Source organism: Panulirus ornatus, chromosome 43 (genome assembly GCF_036320965.1).
Source record: "Panulirus ornatus isolate Po-2019 chromosome 43, ASM3632096v1, whole genome shotgun sequence".
Lineage (NCBI taxonomy): Eukaryota > Metazoa > Arthropoda > Malacostraca > Decapoda > Palinuridae > Panulirus > Panulirus ornatus.
In genome coordinates this window covers 32,945,321-32,963,245 of record NC_092266.1, presented here as the reverse complement: position 1 = coordinate 32,963,245, position 17,925 = coordinate 32,945,321, and the positions used below count along the sequence as shown (strand labels likewise).

General features: G+C 39.2%; 1 protein-coding gene across 12 annotated transcripts in view; it reads right to left on the bottom strand.

Moving 5' to 3' along the window:
* LOC139762542 (intersectin-1-like) overlaps positions 1-17,925 on the bottom strand; it is a 382,245-nt gene that overhangs the window by 236,704 nt on the left and 127,616 nt on the right. For 6 of the 12 annotated variants that reach the window (XM_071687542.1, XM_071687546.1, XM_071687541.1 and 3 more), the window contains exons 15-16: positions 11,199-11,333; positions 639-707 (exon numbers count right to left, since the gene is read on the bottom strand). The exons of 1 other annotated variant lie outside the window; for it this stretch is intronic. In XM_071687542.1, coding sequence (XP_071543643.1) covers positions 639-707; positions 11,199-11,333 — 204 coding nt within the window. The remainder of the gene's footprint in view (positions 1-638; positions 708-11,198; positions 11,334-17,925) is intronic. 5 more of the 12 variants (XM_071687549.1, XM_071687550.1, XM_071687551.1 and 2 more) reach the window with 2 other exon arrangements.

Genomic DNA, 17,925 nt, shown 5'->3' with positions numbered 1-17,925 from the left:
CATCTCCTAAAAATGTAGGGTTCCCTTCCCCAACTGTTCTAGCAGGTAATTACACACATACAAAAATCCTCAATTTTCATCAGACATGAGGGAAAAAGAGGCAACACCTTTCCTAACAGATATATATATATTTAAAAAACAACACAGCATTGCATCATATAGTGCAGAGAGCAAAAAATGAATCCATATAGATTAGTGGAGAGACTGGTGCAAAATGAAAGTTAGAAGCCAAACTTTTTAATTTGGTTTTTAGATGAGGTGTGCATCACTTAAGGAATATATAAAAGCTTTCCATACATATAAAACTTAAAAGAGAGCATCAAAAATTATGGCTTTCCATAAACATGTAACTTTAAACACAGCAGGATATCCTCTTGGACAAAAAATATTAACTTCAATGCAGTCATGAGGTTGGTGAAACACAAACGTATCAAACACACAAAGAAAACATTCCATTAAATGTTAAGCCACTTCATAACCACATTTAAGCATCTTCTTGCAGATTCATAAAAGATTATTGTAGTTCAAAAATACATACTGTAAAAATACTGGAATGTAAATTCATGAATTACCAAGCTTTTACTGAGTCAAATTACCACACAGAGATACACCAATAACAACCCCACTATCCTGAATACCTGATTGACTTTGAGATTAGCTGAGTCAGGGGTCTGAGCTGTGGCAGGGTTTGCAGCAGGTTTTGCTTGCTGCATTACGGTAAGCGTGCAAAAGCAATAAAGGAAGTAAATATTTTTATCCAGTGAGAAAAATGTTAGAAATTAATTAACGGTAATACACCATATTGATTAACCAACATATACTAAATATGAATTCCAAGCAAGTAAATAAAAAGATTTTTTTTGAGAAAACTACCTTCTTTAATACTGGAAAACTCTGCAAAGTAAGACCTGCATCACATGAAATGCTTTTACTAAATTTCACTGATAAAATACACAATACATTAATGTTTCACTAGCATCATTAAGGCTTACATAGCAATGTAGTTCTGAGCATACTAAAAGTCCCTTGCATTTTTACCTGTAGTCACCTTACAATCTATATCATCCTCTCTGTGATAAATTAATTGTACAATTACAAAATGCAATTCATGCTTTAAATTTAAGTAATAAGACAACAGAATTAAAGTCAAAATATGAAAACCACTCTTACTAACACTAAAACAACTCATTCATTACCAAAATTCTACTATGAATCTCAAAATCTTATCATTATGTCACTGTGCAAGAGAAGTATGGCCAAGCTATGCAATGAATCTGCCAGGTTACCATGCACCTACATTCCTAATTAATCTAAATTTTGGTCAGGCCTATGAATCTAAAGTATATATTACCACCAATCTACCATTTAAACAAAATGCTGTGACATTTGTTTTCTGCTATCCATCAAGGAAGTACAAGGACACCCTTCATTCTCTTTGGTAGCATGTCTAGTCACTCCTGCATCATTACATCCCTGTTACTACATGCGCTCAATAACAGAGCCAGCCTCAGAGTATTACTAGGACAAGAGAATCACAAAAATATATAAAAGATAAAATAAATGGAAAATACATGTCATGCATCTTCTGAAAAGCTTACACATAAGTTCTGATACTTATCCACACTTAATCATGATTCTAAAAATCATCCACATTGGTGAGATTACAATATACTAATATGATGAGCTTTTTCTAGATAAAGTTGTTTAGTATCTTTATAAAATGTATTACATCATCAGTTCACACTAAAAGAAAAAAATGAAAACCAAATAACAGTATTCAAAAGTGTCTCAGTAAGTTTGGGTTTGTTGTAAATGCCTGATAAAGAGACACCTCAAGAATATTGTAGTAGTTGTCATGTATGTAACTAAAAATGTTCAATAAATACAAACTCCTCTACACCAGACACTCTACCATGGTGCAGGAGCACCTGTCACACTATAGCTCATTGGATCAGTTCAATAAAAAGGCAAAAAAATTAATAAGTTCTCTATTTTGACCAAGTATGTATGGGATTGATTTTTTATACCATCACAGCCAAAAACGACACTAACCCACTTCCTTTGGCAGGATGTACACCAAAAAATGAATGAATGACTGTTGAAAGATTAGTGCACTTTGCTTAGCATACTTTAATGTGGGAGTTATAGTGCACACAATGTCAAATTGAGAGATATTTCCTCTATGGTTTACAAACATCATCTTGTGAGTTATTACACATCCAATGTCTGGGAACAAAGTATTCTGATTATATAAGGTTTAATTTACAAAAGCTCTTAAAATCCAAATCTTTAAATTTTCAAACATATTGTACAGCCAATTCCATTGTTCACTCATGCACATATGAAATGAGCACTATCAAAATAAACATGAAAATCTAAACAACTAGATGAGTCACAAACTGAACATCACTTTGACATAATCTGCCTATGTAATAAGCCATTTATGATTCTAAGAATCTATTATCACCATTTCCAGTTCCATTTTCATAGGGTGGATTAAGTACAAAGACACTGAAATCACTCACATACTTGTCTTCAATCAATGCCCAGTGAGTGGTCTTCCACATTAACTTAAGCAGATCTTAATACCTACTCATCTATCTATCTGTTTATATCTCTGATGCCCATTCCCTCTGGGAACTTCAGTCAGGGGATGGCCATGGCAAAGAGTCTCCACTTACCCATTCTTACATGCCTCCCTCAAATACCCTATTCTGCATATTCTTCCACTGTTTCTTTCCCTTCAGTACTCTTCCCCATGTCACAGGTGGAAAAGGTCTTCCTCTCAAATCAATACCTTCAATTGTACTATCATTGACTCCGACTGTAAACTGCCCATCTTGCAATCTATCCACAAGCCCAAACCACCTCAAAGTATTATATTTCACCCACCCTACCACTCACTAGTTCTTTGCATCCCCTGCCATACCAAACATCTCATACACACCCTCATTTCTTTCTTCACTCCATCTTGTCATAATACATGCTCTTCTCAAAGAGTTCATTTCCATAGCCTGGATTCTTAACTTCTTTGACATATTCCATGTCCATATTTCCACTGAATAGGTCAAGCTCAGGAGGACTATGCTGTCCCTTAATCCTTACTTCACTTCCATACTTATACCTCTACCCTTCATTATTCTATTAAAGGACACAGACTATTCTATCGTGTACTGCTCTCTCTCTTATCTCTCCTTCCATATCATCAAATTTCCCAAAGATAGCTCCTAAATGCTAAAATTTTCTCACCTCTTCTACTCTTTCCACCCCATATCTGCAAGAGAGTTTAATACAGTTTCTTCTTTCACTTATTTGAGTATTGCAATATCTATACTTTCAATGTTTCCTTTCAAACACCATTACTTTAAATTTACTTGCGTTTACCTTCAACTGTGTACACTTTAACACATCACAGAACACACAACCTTCTGCAACTCCTCTTCACTCTCAGCAAACAATACAGTATCATTCACAAACAGACTTGTCACAAGCCAAAATACCTCACCCCCTTTCTAGAGTCTTCCTTTTACCTCTTGTATCACTCCATCCATATATAGAGTCTGCCAATGAAGTGGGCACAAGGGGGCTGCAGCACAACCATCAAGGATAAACTTGAGATAAAACTATGATAGCTGTATTCACCACCAACTAGTACGTTACTGGTTACTGGTTTCCTTTTCCTCTTTTCCTCACTCCTTGAAATGGAAAATAACTGAATAAGCAAGGTTATGATGCCATTTAGGGTCCATCTTTGCCCAAATTTCAGAAATGACCACCTCTAGCTTAGGAAGTGACAAAGCATCTCTGTTACATAACTTCATTTTCATAAGCGCCCACAAGCTTTCTATTGGATTCAAATTCAGTGAATTCCAGGGCCAGTCAATGAAAAACTCCACTGCACATTCCTTAAGGCAATCAATAGCTTGGTTGACAGTGTGGCAGAGAGCCCAATCCTGCATGAACACTTTGACTTTGAAATTTTTTAATGAATCTGGAAGATGGTCACACAGTAGCTCAAGTTAACTATGTCTGTTCATAGTTTCATTCTTTGGCAACACTACAAGGTCCCAAACACCATAATAACCGAAACAAACCCATACCATAAGTGAAGCAGGGAGCTTTACAGTGTTTGCAAAGTACTTCGATCAAATGGATCACATCTTGATTGACCAAACACCACCACTACAGTCACCTGTCACAGAAGGTGGATCTCATCACACTATGAGACATTTCTGAACTTAGCCATATCCCACATCACATATTCCTAGCAAAAATTGGGTTATGAGCAGTTTGGGATGCAGCCTGCAGGTCCAGCACTTAAATTTCTAATGTAAGTGGTACTACATTGTCCTTACCAACACATCACTGAGCAATCTAGGGTTCAAGCCTTTAATTCTTTTGCACTTGGGTGTGGATCTGCATCCATTTGACATTTAAGAACATCCTGAGTACGTGGAGAAGTTTTTCCGGACTTCCCAGGGCATTTCACTTGGGTCAGTGTGGCAGTGACACCATTCATTAAATTTCTCCACCCATGGTTGTACTGACCTCAACCTCACACCCATCATATCAGAAATTTCCTCAACTGGTTCATTTCCCTCCTAAATTGTGTGAAAAGGGGAAAGACAACAAAAATCCAGGGCATACATAGGGAGCACAAGTCATTCCTATCTCTTACAACAGCTAAACTGATACTGGGGCAAGCTCATGTGGTATGCAACATGTCACATAGTTGCCACTGCTCACTAGAGGGTGCCAACTTCACTGGTGGATGCCAACACTATTTCAAGTGAAGTAAAGTGTATTGCATCTATATAATTGCTACAGGCCCACTCATGCCTACTCATTGGTGGGTACTGTATATGTTAAAAATACACAGTAATATCACACAGATCTGCCTCACATCCACATGTATACCAAAACTTTCACTCAACTCTCTATCCACTCTTATACACGCATTTGCTACTCTATAGAAGGCTTTCATATCATCCAACAGTTGTCCCTTTACCCCATATATCACTAACACATCCCATATATCATTCCTCATGACATTGTCATAAACTTTCTTCAGATTCATAAAAGCTGCATACAGCTTCTTACCTTTTGCTAGATACTTTTCCACAGTCATTTTCACCACAAATATTTGATCCACACATCCCCTATCTTTCCTTAAAACCCTTGCTTGTCACTTATTCTGCACTTTAGTCACTTCCATTACTTTATCAATCAACAACACTTGGATACACTTTTCCCAGAAACTCCCTCAAAGGGGTGACCATAGCATAAGAGTTTCATTAAATGTTGAACTCCCACTGCCGCTTCTCAGCCCCTAGCCTCTTATCCTTAATGGGCCACTGACAGAGGTCAACTCTAGTGCAGTTTTCAGAGGCTCTTATCTCATGTTCCTACCAACTACTTCTACCTGATCTGTCAACCTAATATTCCTGCCTAACATTCCAACCTACTACTTCTACCTAATGCTCCCAGTTAATGCTCCTCCTTACTATTTCTAACATTCCTACCTACCACTTCCTTCTATTGCTCCTACCATTTCACCAAAAGGTAGGGCCATCACAAAGCACTCAGCCTTTCATCCTTAATGGGCCACTGGCAGAGGGCCACTCTAGTGCAGTGTTTTCATAGGCTCCTATCTCATGTTTCTACCAACTACCTCTACCTAGTCTGTCAACCTGATATTCCTGCCTAATGTTCCAACCTACTACTTCTACCTAATACTCCCAGTTAATGCTCCTACCCACCACTTCTTTCTATTGCTCCTACATTTTGCCAAAAGGTAGGGCTATCACAAAGCAATCACCACAGGAAAGTCTACAGTTTCAAAAAATGAGTTGTGTGAGTTAAATTTATCAAGTGTTATGTGTAACAAGGTGAGATTGTATGTCTGTGGACAGAATGCCAGCAATCCACATGTAGGTGAGGCAGAAAGAAAAGTTAGCGACCTGGGTCAAAGGTGTGCAACTTGACAACCACTTAAGTGCTGGCTCACCACTCAGCTGTCACTAACCCTCCCAATACCTAGGCACATAGTACCAGTAATATACTTCCCTAGCTGGTGGCTGCCTACCAACTACTACCTACTCTTATTACCCTATGACTGCTACATACATCCTGAGCACTCTTTCCTTTGAACAAAAGAACAATAATAGCTTTCACCCAGTAAGGCAAAACCTTCTATTTCCATGCTACATCACATATCAAACGCACCCACTTTATCATACTTTCTCCTCTATACCTCAGCATTTCAGCTGTAATCCCATCCACTCCAGGTGCCTTTCCTATCTTCAGCATCATTATTGCCCTTTTTACCTCCCTTCTTGCTATAGGCCCTTGTACTTGTATCCTTTTCCTTCCATATCCCATACCCATGCATGTAACAACTGCTGCCTTACCTTCTCCCACATTTACTAATTCTTCAAAATACTCTTTCCATCTTCCTTTAACTTCTTCCTTTTGATTCAGCAGCTACCCTTCCTTACTTCTCACATTAAAATTTCCACTCTTACATCACCAATTACCTTTTTCACCTCCTTTCAGCAATTACTTTTTTCACAAAACACACTCATCTAATTCATCAACCAAAACTAACATCTCCAACCACAACACCATTGTACATTAAATGATTCCACAGCATCCAATCATCAATCAAGCCCCTAACATTCTCATCTACAATATCCCTAACCTTAATTAATCTTCTCACTGCATCTATCCATCTTTTCCACAGTCTATCTCTCCCCCTTGTACCTTGTACTGTGGTGCTGTACCTCATGTTGACCAATCTATCAAGACATACATTCTACATGGCTGTACCATCCTAAAAGACTTTCATCCATTTGCCTTTCTAATGATTTCTTTACACCAAATATCTGTCTCTCATATTCATTTTATATTCCATCTATATTACACAAGTTCTCTGTGCCTTGCTGCTCTTCTTTTTTCCTATCCCAAATTGGGTTTCATATCCACATATCAGAGCTGGGACATATACTCCTCCATGCAAGTTTTTTGCCCACTCTCTACATAATTTTTTCATTCATAATTTTTTCATTCACCAGAGTTTTCAATGCATCTCCATTTTTTCTCTCTTGCATGATCTTACCTGCAACTCTTGCTTTACCGCAACCATCCTTGATAATCTTTAATCCTCAGTTTCCAATAAAGAAATTGCAATTATAAACTAGTGTCTTACTTTTATTTGTATTTACTTTCCTCAGATTTAACTAATTACAAAGAGTTGTTAGCATATAACAATTGCAGCAATTTCCACTGTGTTTCACCATGATAAAGTATTACACCACAATCACCCTTTCTCACTCTCATCCCACATAATGCCCTACCATAAAAACATAGATAGCCATGGTAATATCATAAACTTCGATGCATTTGCCCATCTATTTCATACCATTCACTCTTAAAACTGACTGCCCTCATGTATGCACGCCTTCAAATTATTATTATTATTATTATTTTGCTTTGTCGCTGTCTCCCGCATTTGCGAGGTCAAATATAAAGTCCTTAACAATATTTGAAAAGTCTTTATGCATATGACAGACAAAACTTCTCGGAGAGCTTTCCTAATCACTATATGATATGTTTTTTAAACTATCCAGTAATGTTTAACATAACTCTTTTTAACTGAGAGCTTTTGCAGTACTCACTGAACTATAACAATCTGGTCTACACATCCTATCCCTTATCTAAACCTTTCTGCTCTTCACCAATAAGGGGTTTTAATCCTTTTCAAATAATCTTTTATGATGTTACCATACACCTTGCCAAATATGCTATGGAGTTGTTTCTCTACAAGTCTTACAGTTATGTTTACTCCCCTTTCCTTTATACAGTACTGCAATTACTATATTTGTCCAGTCAGGAGGTACCTGGTCACTTTTTACATGCTTCCCTAAACATTTTTCAAATCCACCCCACAGCAGTTTCCCCAATCTTCATCTCACTATCCACACAACCTATACCCACACTTTCCCATTCTCTAACAGCCTTATTGTCATTCTTAACTTCTCCTTTTAATATTTTCCTCTCCCATATATCAATACCTCTCTCTCAAGAATTCTTATCCCACTGTGCCAATGGGTTCTTTTCTTTCAGCATTTTCGATGAGTTCTTAAAATATATTCTCCATCTCTTAATAACTTCACCCTTCGTTGCTGGCATTTTCCTAAACTAATGCACTCACGCTCTTTAACCATACCTCTCTTCTACTTTTATTCATCCCCTTCTGAGAGTTTCATTATTCTCCTTCACATTCCCATATAATTTTTCCCAAGTTGCTCATTTGTATTCCATTTATCTATGTATGCCATATTTTTCACTTTTGTATTCAGGACTTTATAATGTACACTGTTTGCCCTCCAATCATCACTAATTTTGGACAAATTTATCTTCTATACTCTCTTTTTCTCCTCCATCAACTTTGCAAGTTCTTCATTCTACCTTGTTATACCTCTCTTTCAGCAGCCTAAACACACAATGCTACACACCTCCATGACAACCTCTTATGATGCATTGTTAAGCTGCTTTCACATCACTTTAACCTCACCTTGTATTGTTTTATATCATTGAGCTTCCTATTCAACTTTTCCAGAAAACTGTTTCACATTCTCACTCTTCAATTTTTCCATATTTACCTATGCAGGATTAAGAGAATCAATCAAGTTAAAGTATTTTTCTAAGTATGAAAATATTTACGAAAAAGTGGTTGGCATAATAAACCTCTTAACTTCTAAACTTTAAGGAAAATCAAATACCAATGCCACAACGATAACAGAAATAAAGGTAATCACAAAGCAATAACTTTCCCTCCTTGAATCTTGAAACACAGCAGTTGGCACTGCATATAATATATCAATTTTTTTTTTTTTTTTTGCTTTGTCGCTGTCTCCCGCGTTTGCGAGGTAGCGCAAGGAAACAGACGAAAGAAATGGCCCAACCCACCCCCATACACATGTATATACATACGTCCACACACGCAAATATACATACCTACACAGCTTTCCATGGTTTACCCCAGACGCTTCACATGCCCTGATTCAATCCACTGACAGCACGTCAACCCCGGTATACCACATCGATCCAATTCACTCTATTCCTTGCCCTCCTTTCACCCTCCTGCATGTTCAGGCCCCGATCACACAAAATCTTTTTCACTCCATCTTTCCACCTAAAATTTGGTCTCCCACTTCTCCTCGTTCCCTCCACCTCCAACACATATATCCTCTTGGTCAATCTTTCCTCACTCATTCTCTCCATGTGCCCAAACCATTTCAAAACACCCTCTTCTGCTCTCTCAACCATGCTCTTTTTATTTCCACACATCTCTCTTACCCTTACGTTACTTACTCAATCAAACCACCTCACACCACACATTGTCCTCAAACATCTCATTTCCAGCACATCCATCCTCCTGCGCACAACTCTATCCATAGCCCACGCCTCACAACCATACAACATTGTTGGAACCCTATTCCTTCAAACATACCCATTTTTGCTTTCAGAGATAATGTTCTCGACTTCCACACATTCTTCAAGGCTCCCAGGATTTTCGCCCCCTCCCCCACCCTATGATCCACTTCCACTTCCATGGTTCCATCCGCTGCCAGATCCACTCCCAAATATCTAAAACACTTTACTTCCTCCAATTTTTCTCCATTCAAACTTACCTCCTAATTGACTTGACCCTCAACCCTACTGTACCTAATTACCTTGCTCTTATTCACATTTACTCTTAACTTTCTTCTTTCACACACTTTACCAAACTCAGTCACCAGCTTCTGCAGTTTCTCACATGAATCAGCCACCAGCGCTGTATCATCAGCAAACAACAACTGACTCACTTCCCAAGCTCTCTCATCCCCAACACACTTCATACTTGCCCCTCTTTCCAAAACTCTTGCATTCACCTCCCTAACAACCCCATCCATAAACAAATTAAACAACCATTAAGTAAAGCACAAAATGATTCAGTATTTATTAAACATAAAAGCGTTTAATCAAAATGACAGAATCAGAGAGAAATAATTCAAATTTGTGTCATCCCTCCATATAGCTGCATTTAACTAAAAATGCAAGAAATGAATTTGAAGACTGCAATACCATACACAATAAATAAAACAATATGCTTACAAGTGCAAGGCAAGGATGGGTTGTGAACTGCTGGAAAAGGTTAAAGAATTCAGGGAGCTGGATTCACTGCTTTCTAAACATGGAACAATGGAAGGAAAAATAAAGGAGAGCTGTCCAAGGGAGAAAGATGACTGGATCCTTTAGAAGAATCATAAAAGGGCAAACTGTGAACATGAATACATAAAGAGTGCTCAGAGATGGCACAGTCCTGTCTACCCAAGCAACCCTAACCTCAGGGTGTGAAAAATGAGTTATTGATGGCTGCTTGCAATGTTAGAAGACTGAATGGAGTAAGTAATACTGTCATAAAGCAGGTTAAATGTTATATCCTAAAGTGATTTGGTCAAGTGAAGAGGATGCATGAAGATAGCTTGGTAAAAAAAAAAAAAAAAAAGTGCTAAGTGAAAGCAAAGACAGTCAGTAACAGAAAGAGAAAAGAGAAGGATAATATTAAGTAGAGGACCCAGCAAAGTGTGAGGAGGGAAAGGAAGAATCGAGAATGCTAGGAAGGTGTATCTGGACAAGGGATACTGAGGAATTTTCTCCTATGGCAAAAAAAAGCATTTTCTGTATCCACAAATTCAACTCATGTTTTTAGATATATTCAAGCAGTCACTGTTGTAAAAGCTCATTATTCAAACAAAGAAAACATTTCATTTACCTGTTACCTTTATAGCAATACCAGGGACAGCTTAGCATTCACAGGTCATTTCTAATTTCATGCAGTTAGTATAAAATCAGAGAACCACTGGTTACTCTCCTTCCAGCACTTATCAACATGTCTCAGTCCATAGCATATCATCATATATGATAACATGAAAATATTTGTGTGATCTTACCTCACTGTTAAATGAGAGTTTCACTACTATAAAAATCAACATCAAAGCAATAATGTACACTGTATATACAAAAGTATCTTCACCACTAGTCTAATGAAGCCAAGCAGACAAGCAACCCACCACCTCCAACAAGTCGCAACCATAATGAATTCTCATGTTCCACCACCAATACAAAAATAGAGTAATAAATGTCAGAGGTACCTCCTCATCATAATCTTCAGTGGCTACCACCTGCTGCTCTGCCTCTGACTTCTTCTCTCCTACTGTCACCTGATCCTTCATGGCATCGAGGACAGCAGTCTGTTCCACAACACTGTCTCCAGTACTTGTAATAAACTGCCATAGCACAAGAATGATGGCAGTGGCAGTGTTTTTTATGTTAGTTGATTCAAGTGAAAAACAAAATTTATTGTGTAGTATCATAATGGACCTACAACCTCAATGATGTTAGCCTCATGTAAGAAGGCAGGGAGCTAAAGGAAAATAATGCACAAGTTAAGTGGTGATTGTCAGATTACTGCAGAATCCAGAAGCATAATATTCATACTATATTAACATATAAATTGTCTCACACTCAAAATGATGAAAAAGCTTTATGAGAATACTAAATTCAAAATGATACCTTGTGCCCTAAGTCCAGCTCTGAGCAAAATTTGTACACAAAAATAATACTGCCAACATTAAGAATGTCCGTATCAAAAAACATTCTTAAACATTAAGAATGTTTGTATCAAAATTCTTCAAACATCATCTTTTTAAAGTTGAATTTTAAAGCTTTATCCTTCTAGCATCATTTCCAAGATTCTTTAGAAATACATATATCATACTAATCAACATGTTTGATTTATACATTTCTCCAAGTACCCAAACCCAAGCATGTCTTGACTGTATTCTACTCACACACATGAAAACATCATATATATATATATCATTTTTTATTTCTATTTTTTATTATACTTTGTCGCTGTCTCCCGCGTCTGCGAGGTAGCGCAAGGAAACAGACGAAAGAAATGGCCCAACCCCCACCCATACACATTCATATACATACGTCCACACACGCAAGTATACATACCTACACAGCTTTCCATGGTTTACCACAGACGCTTCACATGCCTTGATTCAATCCACTGACAGCACGTCAACCCCGGTATACCACATCGCTCCAATTCACTCTATTCCTTGCCCTCCTTTCACCCTCCTGCATGTTCAGGCCCCGATCACACAAAATCTTTTTCACTCCATCTTTCCACCTCCAATTTGGTCTCCCTCTTCTCCTCGTTCCCTCCACCTCCGACACATATATCCTCTTGGTCAATCTTTCCTCACTCATTCTCTCCATGTGCCCAAACCACTTCAAAACACCCTCTTCTGCTCTCTCAACCACGCTCTTTTTATTTCCACACATCTCTCTTACCCTTACGTTACTCACTCGATCAAACCACCTCACACCACACATTGTCCTCAAACATCTCATTTCCAGCACATCCATCCTCCTGCGCACAACTCTATCCATAGCCCAAGCCTCGCAACCATACAACATTGTTGGAACCACTATTCCTTCAAACATACCCATTTTTGCTTTCCGAGATAATGTTCTCGACTTCCACACATTCTTCAAGGCCCCCAGAATTTTCGCCCCCTCCCCCACCCTATGATCCACTTCCGCTTCCATGGTTCCATACGCTGCCAGATCCACTCCCAGATATCTAAAACACTTCACTTCCTCCAGTTTTTCTCCATTCAAACTCACCTCCCAATTGACTTGACCCTCAACCCTACTGTACCTAATAACCTTGCTCTTATTCACATTTACTCTTAACTTTCTTCTTCCACACACTTTACCAAGCTCAGTCACCAGCTTCTGCAGTTTCTCACATGAATCAGCCACCAGCGCTGTATCATCAGCGAACAACAACTGACTCACTTCCCAAGCTCTCTCATCCCCAACAGACTTCATACTTGCCCCTCTTTCCAAAACTCTTGCATTTACCTCCCTAACAACCCCATCCATAAACAAATTAAACAACCATGGAGACATCACACACCCCTGCCGCAAACCTACATTCACTGAGAACCAATCACTTTCCTCTCTTCCTACACGTACACATGCCTTACATCCTCGATAAACACTTTTCACTGCTTCTAACAACTTTCCTCCCACACCATATATTCTTAATACCTTCCACAGAGCATCTCTATCAACTCTATCATATGCCTTCTCCAGATCCATAAATGCTACACACAAATCCATTTGCTTTTCTAAGTATTTCTCACATACATTCTTCAAAGCAAACACCTGATCCACACATCCTCTACCACTTCTGAAACCACACTGCTCTTCCCCAATCTGATGCTCTGTACATGCCTTCACCCTCTCAATCAATACCCTCCCATATAATTTACCAGGAATACTCAACAAACTTATACCTCTGTAATTTGAGCACTCACTCTTATCCCCTTTGCCTTTGTACAATGGCACTATGCACGCATTCCGCCAATCCTCAGGCACCTCACCATGAGTCATACATACATTAAATAACCTTACCAACCAGTCAACAATACAGTCACCCCCTTTTTCAATAAATTCCACTGCAATACCATCCAAACCTGCTGCCTTGCCGGCTTTCATCTTCCGCAAAGCTTTCACTACCTCTTCTCTGTTTACCAAATCATTTTCCCTAACCCTCTCACTTTGCACACCACCTCGACCAAAACACCCTATATCTGCCACTCTATCATCAAACACATTCAACAAACCTTCAAAATACTCACTCCATCTCCTTCTCACATCACCACTACTTGTTATCACCTTCCCATTTGCGCCCTTCACTGAAGTTCCCATTTGCTCCCTTGTCTTACGCACTTTATTTACCTCCTTCCAGAACATCTTTTTATTCTCCCTAAAATTTAATGATACTCTCTCACCCCAACTCTCATTTGCCCTTTTTTTCACCTCTTGCACCTTTCTCTTGACCTCCTGTCTCTTTCTTTTATACATCTCCCACTCAATTGCATTTTTTCCCTGCAAAAATCGTCCAAATGCCTCTCTCTTCTCTTTCACTAATACTCTTACTTCTTCATCCCACCACTCACTACCCTTTCCAATCAAACCACCTCCCACTCTTCTCATGCCACAAGCATCTTTTGCGCAATCCATCACTGATTCCCTAAATACATCCCATTCCTCCCCCACTCCTCTTGCTTCCATTGTTCTCACCTTTTTCCATTCTGTACTCAGTCTCTCCTGGTACTTCCTCACACAGGTCTCCTTCTCAAGCTCACTTACTCTCACCACCCTCTTCACCCCAACATTCACTCTTCTTTTCTGAAAACCCATACAAATCTTCACCTTAGCCTCCACAAGATAATGATCAGACATCCCTCCAGTTGCACCTCTCAGCACATTAACATCCAAAAGTCTCTCTTTCGCACGCCTGTCAATTAACACGTAATCCAATAACGCTCTCTGGCCATCTCTCCTACTTACATAAGTATACTTATGTATATCTCGCTTTTTAAACCAGGTATTCCCAATCATCAGTCCTTTTTCAGCACATAAATCTACAAGCTCTTCACCATTTCCATTTACAACACTGAACACCCCATGTATACCAATTATTCCCTCAACTGCCACATTACTCACCTTTGCATTCAAATCACCCATCACTATAACCCGGTCTCGTGCATCAAAACCACTAACACACTCATTCAGCTGCTCCCAAAACACTTGCCTCTCTTGATCTTTCTTCTCATGCCCAGGTGCATATGCACCAATAATCACCCACCTCTCTCCATCAACTTTCAGTTTTACCCATATTAATCGAGAATTTACTTTCTTACACTCTATCACATACTCCCACAACTCCTGTTTCAGGAGTATTGCTACTCCTTCCCTTGCTCTTGTCCTCTCACTAACCCCTGACTTTACTCCCCAGACATTCCCAAACCACTCTTCCCCTTTACCCTTGAGCTTCGTTTCACTCAGAGCCAAAACATCCAGGTTCCTTTCCTCAAACATACTACCTATCTCTCCTTTTTTTACATCTTGGTTACATCCACACACATTTAGGCACCCCACTCTGAGCCTTCGAGGAGGATGAGCACTCCCCGCGTGACTCCTTCTTCTGTTTCCCATTTTAGAAAGTTAATACAAGGAGGGGAGGATTTCTGGCCCCCCGCTCCCGTCCCCTCTAGTCGCTTTCTACGACACGCGAGGAATACGTGGGAAGTATTCTTTCACCCCAATCCCCAGGGATAATATACATATATATACATATATATATATATATATATATATATATATATATATATATATATATTTTTTTTTTTTTTTTTCAAACTATTCGCCATTTCTCGCGTTAGCGAGGTAGCGTTAAGAACAGAGGACTGGGCCTTTTTTGGAATATCCTCATCTGGCCCCCTCTGTTCCTTCTTTTGGAAAAAAAAAAATAAAATATATATATATATATATATATATATGTATATATGTATATATGAGTGGATGGGCCATTCTTCTGTTTCCTGGCTCTACCTCGCTGACTTGGGAAACAGCGATTAAGTATGATAATAGAAAATAATGATGCTGATATGTACATGTTTATTTATGTATATGTGCATGTATGGCCACATATATATATATATATATATATATATATATATATGTATATGTGTGTGTGTGTGTGTGTGTATGAGTGGATGGGCCATTCTTTCTTCGTCTGTTTCCTGGCGCTACCTCACTGACACAGGAAATGGCAATCAAGTATAATAAATGAAAAAAATAAATACTTTTATTTATATTTCATTATACTTGATCACAATTTTCTGTGTCAGCAATATAGCGCCAGGAAACAGACGAAGAAAGACCCATCCACTTATATACACATATATATATATATATTATCCCTGGGGATAGGGGAGAAAGAATACTTCCCACGTATTCCCTGCGTGTCGTAGAAGGCGACTAAAAGGGAAGGGAGCGGGGGGCTGGAAATCCTCCCCTCTCGTTTTTTTTTCTCTTTTTTTTTAATTTTTTTTTAATTTTTTTTAATTTTCCAAAAGAAGGAACAGAGAAGAGGGCCAGGTGAGGATATTTCCTCAAAGGCCCAGTCCTCTGTTCTTAACGCTACCTCGCTGTCGCGGGAAATGGCGGATAGTATGAAAAAAAAAAAAAAAAAAAAAAATATATATATATATATATATATATCTGGCAGCGGATGGAACCATGGAAGCGGAAGTGGATCATAGGGTGGGGGAGGGGGCGAAAATTCTGGGGGCCATGAAGAATGTGTGGAAGTCGAGAACATTATCTCCGAAAGCAAAAATGGGTATGTTTGAAGGAATAGTGGTTCCAACAATGTTGTATGGTTGCGAGGCGTGGGCTATGGATAGAGTTGTGCGCAGGAGGATGGATGTGCTGGAAATGAGATGTTTGAGGACAATGTGTGGTGTGAGGTGGTTTGATCGAGTGAGTAACGTAAGGGTAAGAGAGATGTGTGGAAATAAAAAGAGCGTGGTTGAGAGAGCAGAAGAGGGTGTTTTGAAGTGGTTTGGGCACATGGAGAGGATGAGTGAGGAAAGATTGACCAAGAGGATATATGTGTCGGAGGTGGAGGGAACAAGGAGAAGAGGGAGACCAAATTGGAGGTGGAAAGATGGAGTGAAAAAGATTTTGTGTGATCGGGGCCTGAACATGCAGGAGGGTGAAAGGAGGGCAAGGAATAGAGTGAATTGGAGCGATGTGGTATACCAGGGTTGACGAGCTGTCAGTGGATTGAAGCAGGGCATGTGAAGCGTCTGGGGTAAACCATGGAGAGCTGTGTAGGTATGTATATTTGCGTGTGTGGACGTATGTATATACATGTGTATGGGGGGGGGGTTGGGCCATTTCTTTCGTCTGTTTCCTTGCGCTACCTCGCAAACGCAGGAGACAGCGACAAAGTATAATAAAAAAAAAAAAATATATATATATATATATATATCCTATACATTTCTATGATCATAGCACCATTACATCATCCCAAGCTTCTACAAGGAACACCATTCCCAAGCTGTATCACAAAACAGTATAATGTACATTTTTCACATGTGTTGTGAAACTGTTCATGTCATTCAGAGTTACATGATACTATTCCATCTACTTCTTCCAAGCAGGAGTGAGCCCGTGAGCAAGGGTGATGGGAGAGCCCTATCACTGATGGAAATATAACAGTAACATCCCAATAATAACATGAGAATAATCTTAACATTTGCTTCTAAATACTGAGCCACTTTGTACAAACCACTGCTGGTCATATGTCTCCCCAATATGAAAAAGGCTGTCAAAAGACTAAATACAGATCTACTTAAATGAACATGACCAACCCATTCCACACATCCCATTTACCCTGATACCTAGCCTCTGGCTTCTGTGTCTTCATTCAGCACTTTAATTACTCAGTTATGACTGTTGTAACATCTTTACAGCTAGCAAAGTTTCCTTTCATGAAAGCTTCCCTCTGTGTTAGGAGGAACAAATGACTATGTCATTTCCCTCACTAAATGTGTTACTAGCAGATTTAGGTTCTCTGGGCCCTCATCTGTTTGCTCCTGTGGAAAGCTACAACAACCTCCCATGTTCTGACATCATAGCCAACACACTCTCCCTCATCATCACCATTCCATCCTGCCCTGGCTACAGCAGGAAAAGAATGACTAAGGACATGGTCAATGCATACAGCATATGTACATTTAGGAAGCCTTATGACAGCTGAGAATGTTCAAGAGATGGGGCCCCATGAGTGTAAACCTCCCACCCCATACAGTGCAGAGGTACTTACATCCTCTTTCACCAACACTCCCTTCTTACCTGGCTACCACACCCTCCCTCACCACCACCATTCCCTCCTCCCCTAGCCACCACACACTCCTTCACCACCACCATGCCCTCTAT